The 14,155-nt window shown below is 47.0% G+C and overlaps 8 protein-coding genes across 8 annotated transcripts; 4 read left to right on the top strand and 4 right to left on the bottom strand.

The window, feature by feature from the left end:
* Positions 1–37: 37 nt before the first annotated feature.
* F4822DRAFT_416632 (gated mechanosensitive channel) lies at positions 38–1,696 on the bottom strand. Its single transcript, XM_051459354.1, has 4 exons — positions 1,192–1,696; positions 929–1,129; positions 714–858; positions 38–654 (listed from the first exon to the last, which is right to left on the bottom strand). Exons 1-4 carry the CDS (start codon positions 1,347–1,349, stop codon positions 595–597), a joined length of 564 nt encoding a protein of 187 aa, XP_051310670.1. The 5' UTR covers positions 1,350–1,696; the 3' UTR covers positions 38–594.
* Positions 1,697–2,264: 568 nt separating this feature from the next.
* F4822DRAFT_446050 (glycoside hydrolase family 47 protein) lies at positions 2,265–4,146 on the bottom strand (the record flags this gene model as incomplete). Its single annotated transcript, XM_051463466.1, has 4 exons — positions 2,265–2,405; positions 2,465–3,147; positions 3,211–3,831; positions 3,885–4,146. The coding sequence occupies 4 exons, from the start codon at positions 4,144–4,146 to the stop codon at positions 2,265–2,267; spliced, it is 1,707 nt and encodes a 568-aa protein (XP_051310669.1).
* Positions 4,147–4,547: 401 nt separating this feature from the next.
* Positions 4,548–5,604, top strand: F4822DRAFT_446049 (uncharacterized protein; the record flags this gene model as incomplete). The annotated part of the gene is made up of 2 exons (XM_051463465.1): positions 4,548–4,885; positions 4,950–5,604. 2 exons carry the CDS (start codon positions 4,548–4,550, stop codon positions 5,602–5,604), a joined length of 993 nt encoding a protein of 330 aa, XP_051310668.1.
* Positions 5,605–5,928: 324 nt separating this feature from the next.
* F4822DRAFT_416629 (uncharacterized protein) lies at positions 5,929–6,539 on the top strand. The gene is made up of 2 exons (XM_051459353.1): positions 5,929–6,239; positions 6,402–6,539. Exons 1-2 carry the CDS (start codon positions 6,139–6,141, stop codon positions 6,463–6,465), a joined length of 165 nt encoding a protein of 54 aa, XP_051310667.1. The 5' UTR covers positions 5,929–6,138; the 3' UTR covers positions 6,466–6,539.
* Positions 6,540–6,579: 40 nt separating this feature from the next.
* On the bottom strand, positions 6,580–7,556 carry F4822DRAFT_446047 (uncharacterized protein; the record flags this gene model as incomplete). Its single annotated transcript, XM_051463464.1, has 2 exons — positions 6,580–7,175; positions 7,240–7,556. 2 exons carry the CDS (start codon positions 7,554–7,556, stop codon positions 6,614–6,616), a joined length of 879 nt encoding a protein of 292 aa, XP_051310666.1. The 3' UTR covers positions 6,580–6,613.
* A 2,053-nt stretch (positions 7,557–9,609) lies between these two features.
* On the top strand, positions 9,610–10,674 carry F4822DRAFT_446046 (UbiA prenyltransferase family-domain-containing protein; the record flags this gene model as incomplete). The annotated part of the gene is made up of 1 exon (XM_051463463.1): positions 9,610–10,674. The coding sequence occupies one exon, from the start codon at positions 9,610–9,612 to the stop codon at positions 10,672–10,674; it is 1,065 nt and encodes a 354-aa protein (XP_051310665.1).
* Positions 10,675–11,101: 427 nt separating this feature from the next.
* Positions 11,102–12,919, top strand: F4822DRAFT_376454 (sodium bile acid symporter family-domain-containing protein). Its single transcript, XM_051456348.1, has 4 exons — positions 11,102–11,743; positions 11,796–11,938; positions 11,992–12,078; positions 12,138–12,919. Exons 1-4 carry the CDS (start codon positions 11,410–11,412, stop codon positions 12,792–12,794), a joined length of 1,221 nt encoding a protein of 406 aa, XP_051310664.1. The 5' UTR covers positions 11,102–11,409; the 3' UTR covers positions 12,795–12,919.
* Positions 12,920–13,914, bottom strand: F4822DRAFT_376457 (uncharacterized protein). The gene is made up of 2 exons (XM_051456349.1): positions 13,795–13,914; positions 12,920–13,740 (listed from the first exon to the last, which is right to left on the bottom strand). The coding sequence occupies exons 1-2, from the start codon at positions 13,804–13,806 to the stop codon at positions 13,045–13,047; spliced, it is 708 nt and encodes a 235-aa protein (XP_051310663.1). The 5' UTR covers positions 13,807–13,914; the 3' UTR covers positions 12,920–13,044.
* Between the last annotated feature and the right edge of the window lie 241 nt (positions 13,915–14,155).

Here is a 14,155-nt window from a genome sequence, read left to right as displayed (position 1 = left end):
TTGGTGTGGTGTCCCTTCCAGGGATTAAAACTTGGATGCTACCATAAAATTGTTTATCAGTCTTATCTGACTAATCAGGTCTAGGGAAAATCTTACTCCAAGCGCCCCCTTTCTTTAAAGATTTGGTTTTTTATTTTTTTCCACTGAACCGATGAGAATGTGAATCAATAAAATCCCTTTTTATCTTCAATCTTGTCTGTCGTCTAACGTCATAAGGCGCAAGTAATTCATGCTTCAATCAAACTCGAATTCAATTCCCCATGACCCGAAAACTCCTACACAACATCCCGTTACCGCCGTAACCTTTAGAAAGTGGACGTAGTGGGGGGGACTTTACCCATAACCCCCACCGCTATCTCTCCAATCTCCGATGCTCTACTGCGATCCGCGCAAGACTAAAAATGATGCCAAACTTGATCGACTCCAATAAAAGCATCCTGCAGAACGTTGCCCGCACCTAAAACCTGTCGAGACGTTTTAATTTAGGAGGGCATCAAAATCTTGGCGGTTCATATGACATTCCGTATGTTGAAAGAACTCGAGCTTGTCAAATTGGTGTCACATTGTGTGACCAATTCGTTGGTTGGTGCTAATTTATCGCATTCGTTCTTCACGCCCATCAAGCCAGCTGGTGCAGTTCACACACCGAATTGCCTAAGGTGGTCAGAGAGCGCTATTTCTGACAATTTCTTCTCGGAAAAGAGGACACGAACCTTGGAACTAACACGCTTCTTACAGTATCGACATTTAACAGTGTGTTTGATGATGGGGTCCTTTGCTAGGTACTGGTATAGACTCGCTAGACCGTAGAGCGCTAGGCCAAGACCTAAGAAGTTGACAACTCGGTTGAGGAATACACTAGTGTACATCGAGTTAACACTTGCGGATTCTAATTTAAGTAGCGACGGAGACGTTCGAGTTGTCATACCCGTAAGCCAGAACGACAGCGCCGTCGTTTCGTGCCTGCTCGAGAGTGTTGTAACCATCTTCGGCGTCGTAGTTTGGTCCTTCTCTCAACACCGCGAATTTCTCGTTCATGTTCCTCCGTAATGGGAGGATGACTGATAGCGGTGGGAGGAGTATGTCGCTCACGAGTGAGGTAGTGAGAGCTGTGAACGCTGTCGCAAGGCTGTTTCGAGGAAAAATTAACGATTTGCCCACCTGGAGAACTAAATACCTAATCACACTAACATCAAACCAAAGGCAATTTCGAGAATATTACCCGAGAACGCGAAATCAATGAAGCCGGAAAATATCCGCTGCGCTTTCACTTCGCCTTCTCGCAACAAAGTTCGTCTCTCTTCTTCTGGCTGAGCGGCCTCCGAGTTGAAGTCCCACGGGTTAGGCATCGTATGAGGGCGCTAGAGTGAGATCGGAAGGTGTCGCGGGACTATGGACTTTTCTATAGGTATGTAATTCTGTAAAGATGTCTATTAGGTAAAGAAGTTGAATTTGGTAGGTAAAATTAAAGTCGAAGAGTTTCATGACACAAGATCCTCTAACATGTGCAACTTCCTCAACTACCATGATCTACCTACGTATGTAACCAGCTAACTTGACCTGCTTGACCTACCCATGTGCCTCATGTGCTCCTTCTGTGGAGTACAAGAAACGATGATCGAGGAGTTATCTAGATTAGTACACACTAGGCATTTTCAGGGGTTCTCATTGGATCCCCGCATGCGAGGTGGGACACTAAACCATAAATTGAGCATTTGAACTGCCTCCTTGTATGTACCCAGCATTACATTATGAAGCGTTGCTGCCATCCAATGCTGCATTCAATGCTGTCTTTTCTTTCCTCCCCTGAGCATGGAATTTATGCTTATTTACACGTTGTCACCCTCTTTAGGACCTGACATATTTAACTCGGCCGGTTTCTTAGTTTCTTCTAGCGTTCTAGCTAAGAGGATATACCTACGATCAATAGATGACCAGGCGCCCATATCAACGTCGCATTTAGTAAATGAGCTTCTTTTGAAAATTATTGATATGCCCTAACAGACGATAGCGAACATTAACCAATATGATTCTTCCGGTTATTTTCTCTACACCTAAGCCTCCCTTTAGCTCTTTACTTAGGTGGTTATCAATCTAAAACTACAGCTTTTCCCCAAACCAAAGGCAATTAAAAAAGTCCAAGCACTATTGCCTTAAATTGAAAACTCTAGTTTCGCACGACGAAACCCAAGCCCAGCTACAGGTTTTTATTATAATAACACTAATTCTGGCGTTGATTTCATCTCGCACACCAGGGTTCGCCATCAACTTCTACTCCATCCCGTCCGCCACTTTACCTTTTCGAGGACCGGGAAAATATGGGCCTCGGTGTTGAACACAACTTCGGTAAGAGGAATAAAGTCGTTAGGGCTGAACAAGAGATATAGATACTTAAGAGTTTCGGCCTAGGATAACTAAGTTAATACAAGCACCATATCTTGCAAGGTTAAGGGTCATAACCTACCAGCCAAAAGCTCTCCATATTATCCCTCGAGGGTGGCGGAATAGCGTTTACGTCGTTCACGGAAGTATAACCCTGCTCTTGACTTATCTTGGTGTGCTTTTCAAACGCGTTGAATATCTTCCAGCCCCATTCGCGATAAAGAGGATCTTCGGTGATACGCCACATCATAAATAGACTCTCTACAGTTTCCGGTCGCTGCAGGTTATGTGCATCGAGTGGTTTGACGATGTAGTCTTTCTTCCACGCTGTTAACGAGTTCCGAGTAGTCGCTAGAGGCCTATCACCGGGCGCCGGTTGAAGGTCTTCCTCATTGGCATGAAACCAAGCGATTTCCGGCGCAAGTCCTGTCTCAGTCACAACATACATCCCCCAGCAGGTTTTCATCAAATCGCGAGCGAGTTGGATCTGATCCTCCTTCTGATCACTCCAGCTGGGCCAATTGCGTGCCTTGGATAAAGTGTGACCTCGTGTGGCCCCGAGAGCAATTAGTCCAGGTAAGAAGCAGACAAGGTGATCCATCTTCGGCGATAATGGCCCGCCGATTCCTTGGAGAAGTTCAGCGACGAATTTAAGACCTGAATGTTTAGTAGTGGTGATGAGATGATCTTCGATTCCCGCCAAGGCCTCTTCCCACATGTCCTGATAAACGGGTTCCTGCCCAGATGTCTGCAGGAATTGCTTCACTAAGTATTCTTGAATACGTTAGTGATCTTCTGCTAGATTGCGGGTATAGTGCCAATTCGAACCATAGTATGAGTCGCCACGACTTCCGAGTCGAATTTCCCTCGATGTGAACCTCCCCGAATCTGGGTTTACGAAAATGGGGACGAGACCAGCTTTGGCGTGATTATCGCTAAGTACCTTCATCGCCATTTCGGCCTTTCGCCAGTAGGTTTCATTGCCCGTTAGATAAGATAGATATTTCATTTCGAGTTGGAGTGTCGCAGCTTCGGCCGTCGATGATGACCCCCCATCTGAATGGGACGGCAAACCCTTTGCTCTAGACAGATGCACGCTAGCATAGGGGATACCGGTGCGTGATTCGTAGGCTGGCAGCAATCTATCAGCGACTTCCACTGCCTTGGCTAGATATATCGAATCTCTGCGTGATGAAGCGTCGGGAAGCTTCGTGGCTAGATAATGTGCCGACAACAGTCCTCCGAGCATGCGAATCGTCATCTCGAATGTGTTCACGTCTTGGTCTTGGTTGTAGTTTAGCGTACGTTGCAACCATTTGCGAGGCTCGACTAAACGGTCGGTAAGGTTCATTAACATGATTGTGTCGAGGCTATCGATGATGATCCATCCGAGCCCATCGGGACTCATCTGGGAGCCCTTTTCTGAGACGGGATGATATCTATCGTGCCCTAAGTTATTCAGAGGTCAGTGCTGCAGTGATAAACTTAAGTTGTCAACTAACCCCAGGCATTGGCACAGTATGCGTCCCAGCTGGTGATGAAAGCACTCTTGACTCTTTCTCGTCTAGCGTCCCAGTTCACATAGCTGCCGACATGGTGATAGACTCCAATAGGATTATCGTTCATCCATCTGAATAAAGCTAATGCCAGGGCAAGAACCAAGATTACTACCGTTGAGAGTCTAAATTGATGTTTCGAGTACCAAGGGGAGCTAGAATTCCGTGAGTTACGGTAGGCCTTCGCCTTCTCTTTTCGAGAAGCCATATTTTCCTAAAAAATCGGTAGCGCTAGATAACATTCGAGCCGAGTATACGCTGCAATGCAGTAACTCGTAAAACAAAATGGGTGCGGTCTGTAAGGGGAAAAGGTTGAAGAGAAAAGATGTGAGGGATCCAACCTGAGCTTGAAAATTCAACCAAGTATAAGGCATGGTTTGCCCCGCGGCTACGGATCTCCCGAGTCCATGGTTCTGGAGTCTCTGGTCCGCGTTGAGTATCATTTGCCAACTAATCAACTGCATGTTGGTTGATAACCCGAGACCCGGGCGTCTATCCTTGGATACCCCTGAAATGCATGGCTCATCTAACTCAACTATATGAGTAGTCGACTCGTTCGCCACACGACTGAAGTGAATTTCATTAATCATAAACTTAAGAGAACTCGCGATGGCAGCAGTATATCCAGCAATGACTAGTGATGGCGTGGTTACCTCCTTTATTCCTCTGACGGCTTTATTCACACCATCGGCTAGATGTAGCGATTATTTTCGACTTAATGGACCAAGCCTTGTGGCATTCGATCCTGGATATGGGTTAGATATCGATACTGCCGTACGTTGCGTACCTTCGGCTGTAACGACGTGGTGGGAACAAGGTCGGTTGGGGGCTAACGACGAAGGTCATACTGCTATCAGCCTGGGGCCGTTAGTATGTCCTTACGAATGGCGGACAGTGGCCACCTCGGTCGAGAATGAATCCAAAACACTTGCTATGTGTTGTCCCTCGTAAGTTTGATCTTGATCTCACCTGTTAACTGTATAAGGCTACCACTAAACCATTCAAACTTAGAGGATACTATCTGGGGAACGGTATCCCGGGCTCTGTCGTTGGAGACTGTATGTCAGATGTATCGGAGGGTATGCTGTTGACTTATGCGTCAACATCAACAGCCAACTCGGATGTTTGGCACACAGAGACAACAAGCCTCACGGAAAGCTCTACAGTGGGTGCCATTGCTATTGTAGGCTGGAATATTCAATCATCAACGCCGACGCCAACACCAACACCCACGTCCACGGCTATTTCCACGGCTATGTTGAGCCCTGCTGTAATCCTCTCTAGCCCTACGTTTACTTCCAATTTCATTCCTACATCTCCTTCCCAAGGAAGCACCTCATCACCGAGCCCCTCATTATCCTCGAAGAATTCTTCTCAGATCAGTCCGGGGGTAGCCACTGGTATTGGAGTAGGAGTTGGATTGGGTGTCATTGGGATGGCCGCACTGTTGGTTACACTCTACCTGATGCGAAGGCGGAAAAAGAACCGTGCGGAAGCGACACAAATTGACGATCAAGGCCATGGCACAACGCTTACACAACAGATCGCAACCCCCGCTAAGCACGAGTTACACGACCCACAATCTGGGCGCCATGAGCTGCAAGGGATGGTTTATCATCTCGGCCAATACCAAGGGTCTCTGCCTATAGCGGAACTTCACGAGTGACACAATGCGTAGCCCAGCGGCTAACCTACCTATTTCCTGTCCCGGCTTGGCAAAAATCCCCCCCAGTGTTTTGAGCAAGCATCGTATGGTGGTACGACCAGAAACACGCCCGGGCTGTTATTATTTAAAAAGCAAAAAATACAAATATCATAATATTACTGACCTGGTCTACAATGTAACCTCGGCCCGAAATCAATGTCGGCAGACCATGCCATTGGTTTACCGTAGATTGCGTTATGCAGTTAGTTCTACGTACATAAAATGCCTTGACCTTACGGGCCATTTGACCATGCCCTAGTTAACTCTCCAACTAAAACTTGTCTTATGGGTTATGTATGAAACTACCTAGATATATCCACTGCTATATTTACCATCGCCTTTTCTCATGTCGTTAAAAACTCTTATTGTGATATACAACACCGCCTGCTAGGTATCCACCGATACCAGAACAATTAGCATCGATTTCTTCACAATGAACGGTCCACAGCAGCCGTCTCTGCTCCCCCTAGATGATAGTGGGGTTCATGGTCTCCCATGCTCCTCATTCTAAGAGAAATCACGAAACGTATTCATCCAGAATCTCCGCCAAAGCCGTTCGAATACTTTGACATGCTAGGAGCGACGAGTAGTGGAGAGTGAGTTTGAGAATGCTGTCGGGAAGGTTGTGGTTGCCTGAGGATTTTCTGCTTCTACGAAGATTCAACATTATAAATTTAAAATGCCTCCATTTACTTGACAAGTTGGCCAATTCTTTGAATCCTTTCATTAGAAGCTTAGAAAGATTAACGAAATCCCAGACTTAACTCCCCTCGAGTCAAGGCCAGTCAAATAAATACTGCTCGTAATATTACCCCGCCATAGAAAACCGCACAGGTTCGAATCCCGCTACTCTCTCCAGAACGAAAGAACGTAAATAGACAGATTCGAATTATCCAAACTCATCGAATACGCCCCGAATCCCTCGCCGAATCCCTCACCATCCGCAATATTCAATTAGGTGACGGAGACACTAATATTGCTCGAGGTTTGGAGTCTTCACCTGGAGTCCAGATTGTGCGTCGTGTAGCTCGGGTGCGGCTAGAGCTAATTCAGGTAGCTCATTTGGGGTTCGTTGCTCAAACATCACGCCATGGTCTTGATGGATTTGGGGTGTCTCCGCAAGGGTCCTCATTTTTCGTCTTCTCATGAAGAAGAAAGTAAGTAATAACGAGGCTATCGCAATCACACCCAATCCAACCCCCACCCCAATACCGGCAGCTGCCCCTGCGCTAATCCGAGCTGAGGCGGTTGAAGCCGGCGAGGTAGGCGTAGACACAGTCTCCGTTGTTGTTGGTGTTGGTGTTGGTGCTCGGACATTCCAACCGAAAATCGCATCAGCATACACCGCAGCATATGGCGACACAGTCGTTGTGTTTATATACCAAGAACTGCTACCACTTTTTATCGACCATGTCGCATAAGCCAAGGTACTAGTATCTAGGAATGAAAAGCAGGCTCCGTTTTGGATGTTTGAAATAGCTTCAGCATCATCAGTCTCCGTAAACGTATCGTAGTCGTATGCATAATAATCTCTAGATGTGAACGACTTAGCCGCGGCTTTACACGACTATTAGGTTCGATGATGTTAATACGTACGAAGGACAGCACATGGCAAATGTGCTGGACTGGTTCAAAGTTCTACTAGTCGCCGTGTACCAATTACCAGGGCACGCCAAGGGCCCTAGGCTGGTAGTTGTAAAACCTCTGAAGTTATTCCGGGAAATCGAAACAGCGGAAGGCACGCAAGTTACGCCAGGGCCGATATTCTTTGGATATCTGGAGTCGAACGCCAAAAGGGGCGGTCCAAGTATGAACATAGTACTGCAATCATAATCTGGTTGGGCTTCTGCCGTGAGAGGGATGAAGGAAGTAATCCCACTCGAGCCAGTGATCGCCGGCAATAACGTTGTCATCATGTGCTTGTTCAGACAGACTCTTGGAGCATATCCAGGTATTCGTTTCTACGAACATTTCGCTTGCGATCGCAAGACGAGCAGTTGATTGAGTACCTGCTTAAGTATATAAGTCCCAATGTGGGGGGCATGGGACAGATGTTGGATGGTTTTGCACAGGGTTCCTCCATATCGCTCTGGGTATACAGAACTCATCCGATCTCCTGAGTAGGCCGCATAGGGGGGAGCACGAGTATCTACCCTAGCTCGCAGCATTCTCACCCTCCTTTCGTTTTGGAAATCCTTGCATGGGTCCCGAAGGTTAGTTGATGACTGGGGTATACTGATATGAGGCCTCTTGGAGCCCTACATTAATCTACGCCACGATAGACACTACACCACCCCGAAGGGTAGTTTCTCAAATGAACCTTTATGAGCTGGTGCGGATTATTGTTAATACTATTAACATAGCTATGTTTATGAATAAGCTTTACTGACAACTAAGAGCAAGATCTGAAGTAATTCGGGGTGACTATCCGTACCTAGGTATGTTGGGAAGGCTGCTGCCTGCAGGCTCTGTATAGGTGTGAAGCTAATGTAGTGGAACTCATCAAAAGGTCATCGTCGGCATACGAATAAAACTCCGAGATTACTTGCTCTGGTGCACATTTGATGCGAGGGGTATGCTATCCCGCACATGTAGGGGATTGTCGTCTACGCCCGAGGCTGGGGCAATACAGGTCAAAATGAGGTATCTATCATACCTTGCCCCTCTGCCAATCGTTTAGACCTCAAATTCGATACTGAACTAGTCTAGTGAAGTAGCAGATCGTTACCCCTAAAGGCAAGCCAGCCCGTATGTTTCTTCACCAGTATAGGCACTACCGGGGGGCCTGTCCTGTCTAAGACACGCATGCGGCTTAAGAGAGGGGCGACTAATCAAGACAGACCCGACCGATATATGTTGTGTTTGATGCAGGACTTCTACCTGGCATTACGTAGTTTAGGGGTAATAAGGAAGGTTTACATCCGATGCTTAAACTACCGGATACATATGAGCCGTAGAGACCGGAAGCTGTAGGAAACCTTGTGACGTGGCGTACAGAAGAATCCTTATTAATTTGTAATAAATGGAGTTGGAAGATATCCACGGAGTTCTAGGGGTACACTAAACAGGGCTGAAATCGGTGTTACCCTTCTGTGAATGGAATATGGGGGGATTTTAGCTAGTAGCTCATGAGAACGCTTACCATGAAAGCCTACATTATCCGAGCGGGAACTTTCAAACATTTGATTTTCAACCAAGGTCTGTATTTTTCTGGTCTCGATAGGGCAAGGTGGCGGGTTGGATGGGCTGGACGTTAAGGGTGAGGTTTGAGGCGGAGACAAGACGCGTCGGAACTAGGCGATGGTGCAATTTCCTGGAATCATCATCATCATCATCATCATCATCGATGTATCTCATGCTAATACTCAATCTATTATTAGCTTATATCGGAACACGCTACCAAAGATGCGAAAGATAGCCTCCTATACTTAGGATCGCACTATTGGGACACTAGAGGTAGAAATACGAAGTATATCACGCCCTCCGATCACAGAATGGAACTCCCTGGAGCATAGAGGCAATTTTATGCAGTAGTGTTGATCATCTTATCATGAAGAATCCCATTTCGCGCCCGACGCCGGCTCCTTTTCTATATGGTTGCATTGGACCTTGCATCTGCGTCGGTAGGATCATGTAACTCAACCGCTCTCGGAAACCCGATTGAGCGTAAGGGAAGAGGTAATAAAAGGACTCAGGAACGAAACACGTGCCCTTGGTCTAGTTGTGTTGTATCTATCGGTCGGCTGCGCTTGGATTGGCGATTTCTACGCCGACATTTTTGCCTCACGTCGCGGCTCTACGGTTAGAAAACTTGCGGCAAACGCGCTCGTCGTGGGGCAACTTACATGATCAGGAAAATTGAAAAGCATATCATTATTCTCTTTTTCTCATGATTTGCGTTGTCCGAGAAGGAAGAAAATGTGTTTTTTTTGTCGATCAGGACTTTGGGAAAGGGATGTAAATAGGATGCAAATCGACAATGGAAATACAAACCCTCTCAACTCACAAAATTTATCCCAGCTATTCTCTATTTATACCAAGGAGCACATTCGCCTAGACCTTCAAAGGAAGATGAAGCGATTTCATACAGAATTCTATGACGTTCTTATCGAATCGCGGTGCTCGATGCCAATGTACATTAGGACGATATGGCTCTTCACATACAGCGACATGAAAACCATCGTATTTCCGCAAAGCATATTTGGTGTCATGACGGCGTACGCGGCCTCGGTATTGGATCAACCTACTGCCTCTCATGGAGCGCTGAGCTGGGTATTGGTTCGCTACCCACTGGCTCTTTTCTGGACGTGGTCGAATTTACTCCCCTTTGACATTTTCAACCAGCTTAGTGAAGATGCAATCGAAGAAGACCGCATCAATAAGCCATGGAGGCCATTACCGTCTGGTATTGTCGACAGAGAGCGCGCGACAACGTTAATGCTAAGGCATTACATCTTCGCTATCATCGTTAGCAGCAGTATTGGTGGGCTGCACCAGTCACTTTTCCTTGTCCTCCTCGGTACTTGGTACAACGCAGGGGGCGGCGCCGATAGAAGCTTCGTTATTCGGAACCTTATAAATGCAGCAGGGATACTCTCGTTCGCGTCCGGCGCCATGGAGGTCGCATTAGGCACGCCGTTGCTGGTAACCGAAACTTCTGCGCAGTGGATAGGGATCCTGGCCTCGGTCATTTTTACCACCATACAGACCCAGGATCTTTACGATACGGAAGGCGATGCTTGTCGTGGTCGGAAGACTATGCCACTTGTTATCGGCGATTCGCCAACGCGCTGGTGGACGGCGGTAATCGTATTGATGTTCAGCATATTGTGCCCCTTATTTTGGTCTTTGGGGCAGTTAGCTTGTGTCTTGCCATTGGTTTTCGGAGTTATCATTGCTGTTCGGACATTGACTCGTCGCACTCCCGAGGCAGATAGGAGAACTTTCCAGTTCTATAATGTATGGATGGTGTCTATTTATTCGTTGCCCTTGATACGATATCTCGTTTTGGGAAGCGAAAAGGGGGTATAGGGTAAATGGTCTAGGGGTTTACGTTAGGGCTTAGTGCCGGTGCCCCGCAATGTTGTGTACGGGGACAGCACACGCTAGACATGTATGTACATACCTAGGGTCTTCAGGGGAGATAGGTAGCGAGTTTGGGCCTAGTTGTACATACCATCAGTGATAGTAACGATGATGTAAGGGTTGATGATTGTGTTTCGAGAGATGGCGGTATTGATTGACATAAGTTCTCCAGGGAAAAAAAAAAAGAAAAAAAAGGAAGTCAACGGGAATAAATATTTTACAGTACATATTTGGAAAAATCGTCTTCGTATTCATAAAACCACCGTTCATAGTGATGATTTCAAAATTGAACAAATAAGTTCAGTAATAATGATAACATTATACATTTCATACTTTACTAATTCGTACTTTAATGTTTAGAAACTGTTATTATGGCGGGTTAGCTGGCGTTAAAGTCAATTGAATGAGTCTTCTTTCACTCATTTAGATTCATCTACGCTAATCCGTTCTAGGTTTAGAATGCTGCGACTCCCGCATTTAAATGGACCGGGGATCTGTCACTCCCAAAATGTGATTGGCCAATGGCTACTTTCCTCCCTAAGGCCTATGAATCGGCTGGGGGATACAAGTATAATAGCGTCTCGAACGCTTCATCTTGTTAGATTGACTTTTAAGAGTCTGAGTGAATATATGAGTATAATTCCGAGGGCTGATATAATAGTATCGGAGTAGGGCACACCAATGAACATGGCATCCGACTCAGAAACCAAGGCCATCGCCCTTCAAACTCCTGCCCAAACCGGATCACAGAGTTCCCCACAGGGAGGCGGAGGCACAGAGGAGAGCTGCCACAACGTCGAACAGCAATCTCGTGACGTCGAACAGCAGAATGCTACGCCCATCCACGAGCCTCAAGAGAATATCTCTGCCTTCAAAGCTCTTGGCTGGCTTGACCGATACCTAGCCGTCTGGATCTTACTCGCCATGATCGTCGGCGTCCTATTAGGCAATTTCGTGACGGAGGTTGGCCCGGCCCTACAGAAGGGGCAACTTGTCGGCGTCTCTGTGCCTATCGGTATTTCATATTTTGCTGGCATCTAGAGCTTTCTTGCTGACTCCTTTTACAGCTGTGGGCCTCCTGGTCATGATGTACCCTATCCTCTGTAAGGTGCGGTATGAGTCTCTACATGAGCTCTTTTCGCATCGGGATTTGTGGAAACAGATCGCATTTAGTGTCTTTGTGAACTGGGTTGTGGCTCCGTTCCTTATGGTAATCGCTCACCCTACCGAGATTAAAAGTACCTTTACTGACTGGGTCCCTAGCTTGGTCTCGCTTGGGCATTCCTTCCCGACAAAGCCGAGTTGCGCACCGGTCTTATACTCGTTGGCCTTGGGAGGTGTATCGCTATGGTTCGTACCCTAACCTGCCTTTAGATATAGAACCTCGAAGACTAATTGGTAGGCCGTAGGTCCTAATATGGACCGGACTTGCCGGTGGAGACGGAGAATACTGCGCCATTCTCGTTGCCTTCAACTCCATTCTCCAGATGGTTCTCTTTGCCCCGCTTGCGATCTTTTTCATCCGAATCATTGGCCATGAATCTGGCGTTCAAGATATATCATATGCCGTAGTCGCCACCAGTGTGGCTGTTTTTCTCGGCATCCCCCTTGGCGCTGCGATAATTACACGCTTCTCGCTACGTGCCATCGCCGGTTCAGCTTGGTACGAGCGTGTCTTCCTCCGCTTCGTAGCCCCCTTATCACTTCTCGGCTTGCTATACACAATTCTCGTGCTCTTCGCCTCACAAGGTCACCAGGTCGTGCATCAAATAGTGTCGGTGGTGCGAGTAGCGGCTCCGTTGGTTGTATACTTCATCACCATCTTCTCTGCCACATTAGCGGTTACTTACTGGTCTGGCTATAAGTACGCCGTTAGCGTGACGCAGAGTTTCACGGCGGCCAGCAACAATTTTGAACTAGCGATCGCAGTAGCAGTAGCAACCTTTGGTCCCAATAGCGACCAGGCCCTTGCAGCAACCGTTGGGCCGCTTATAGAGGTGCCAGTGTTACTTGCCCTGGTGTATCTTGCTCGGTGGATTGGCAGGGGGTGGGCATGGAAGAATTGAATGGATATATAGGATCCTAGGCATGAGGCAGGTAAGCGAAGAAGCGAGTAAGATGGGAAGATAGTTAGTTAATAGCTGCTGAGAGGCTGATAGGCAGGACTGTCGTGGATATCTACCACTAGGAGCGGTCGGAGTTTAAACCCGGGCGTCGGTGTAGGTTATCGTTGTAGATAAGACGCAGATATGTCTAGAAAGATGATTGGTCTCCACCAGAATTGAATTGAGGAAATATGCAAGATATAAACACAAGTCAGACCCCGTCGTCCATAAGCTGAAATAGCCTCGTGTTCTTGACGATGCAGTTACTAGATCCAGGACATCCCAACGCTACTAACACTTCGGCCGCGTTCTTATGGCCATGAAGCTGAGTGATAATATCAGCTGCAACTATACATGGTGTCTCCATTGACGCTGTTGTGAAGTCATGAGGAGCTGTTGGTGTAGGTGGATCGGGGGAGCGGCGCACACTCGCCATTCCGTCTCGCTGATAACACGGCACGTGCGCTCTGTCGCTCAATTGCTGGACATGAGAATCTTCACTGTATAGTTGGGTGACTCGGGTGTGGTTTGGTAGATTTTGTTGACAGTGAGAGACGATCGGGACAGAAGGAGTCGGCAACAATATCTCGGATGGTAAGCCTGGTGTACTAGCCTGGGTTTGGAATACCGCTTGATCTTGGATAAAATCACCCACTGCCCCATTAGGCAATCCTAGGAATGTCTGTATCTCCTCTGGAGAGACACCGTGGTTCTCAAGTAAAAGGCGCAACCGCTTATTTTCCCTCGCGACTTCGCGAGCAACGCGTTGCATTTCTATGGAGGCCTGAGCTCCACGTAATTCGTACTCCTGTAGTTGCTTGCGCATTTCCTCTACTGATTCACGCTGTCGGGCGCGACATCGTCGTTGATTGTCGCGGTTTTGAGCGACTGAGGCGGGCGTCCTGAACTTAAGCCGTTGTCAGATGACAGGATTATGGTGGCCGCCGACGAGAACACCTACCTTGCGCGGCATGTCTTATTGGGTCCGTAAGAGGCAGTATAGTTAGCTACACAATGGTAGGAAAATAGTCCATGTTGGGGTTATTTAAATATGTATGTAAGATTAAGAAATGAGAACCTTGGAAGACATGATAAATCCAGACAGCGCGAATATTGCATTCCAAAATAAGTTACCTAGAAATAGCACGTGACCTATGCAAATTTACAGGGCTTTAAACCCTGTAATTACTATAATGCGCTATAACTATAGCGCCTAGAGCCCTGTAATTCTCTACAGGTAATTACAGCGCGCTATAGCGCTCAATTGAAATGTCCTATAAATCCATCTGTAAATAAAATATGTACTGCAATTATAGGACCTT

The sequence above is a fragment of the Hypoxylon trugodes genome (genome assembly GCF_022578975.1).
Source record: "Hypoxylon trugodes strain CBS 135444 unplaced genomic scaffold F4822scaffold_9, whole genome shotgun sequence".
Classification (NCBI taxonomy): Eukaryota; Fungi; Ascomycota; class Sordariomycetes; order Xylariales; family Hypoxylaceae; genus Hypoxylon; species Hypoxylon trugodes.
The sequence above is the reverse complement of the archived record's forward strand: the minus strand, read 5'-3'. Positions and strand labels throughout refer to the sequence as shown.

What these genes read in the sequence shown, in the direction of transcription:
- F4822DRAFT_376454 (XM_051456348.1), top strand. Translation starts at nt 11,410, where the DNA reads ATGAACATGGCATCCGACTCAGAAACCAAGGCCATCGCCCTTCAAACT. An exon ending in CGGCGTCTCTGTGCCTATCG is followed by an intron (nt 11,744 to 11,795) that starts GTATTTCATATT and finishes CTCCTTTTACAG; the next exon opens with CTGTGGGCCTCCTGGTCATG. An exon ending in TTGTGGCTCCGTTCCTTATG is followed by an intron (nt 11,939 to 11,991) that starts GTAATCGCTCAC and finishes CTGGGTCCCTAG; the next exon opens with CTTGGTCTCGCTTGGGCATT.
- F4822DRAFT_416629 (XM_051459353.1), top strand. Translation starts at nt 6,139, where the DNA reads ATGCTCCTCATTCTAAGAGAAATCACGAAACGTATTCATCCAGAATCT. An exon ending in GGAGCGACGAGTAGTGGAGA is followed by an intron (nt 6,240 to 6,401) that starts GTGAGTTTGAGA and finishes ACGAAATCCCAG; the next exon opens with ACTTAACTCCCCTCGAGTCA.
- F4822DRAFT_416632 (XM_051459354.1), bottom strand. Translation starts at nt 1,349, where the DNA reads ATGCCTAACCCGTGGGACTTCAACTCGGAGGCCGCTCAGCCAGAAGAA. An exon ending in GCTGTCGTTCTGGCTTACGG is followed by an intron (nt 859 to 928) that starts GTATGACAACTC and finishes GATGTACACTAG; the next exon opens with TGTATTCCTCAACCGAGTTG. An exon ending in AGAAGCGTGTTAGTTCCAAG is followed by an intron (nt 655 to 713) that starts GTTCGTGTCCTC and finishes TGACCACCTTAG; the next exon opens with GCAATTCGGTGTGTGAACTG.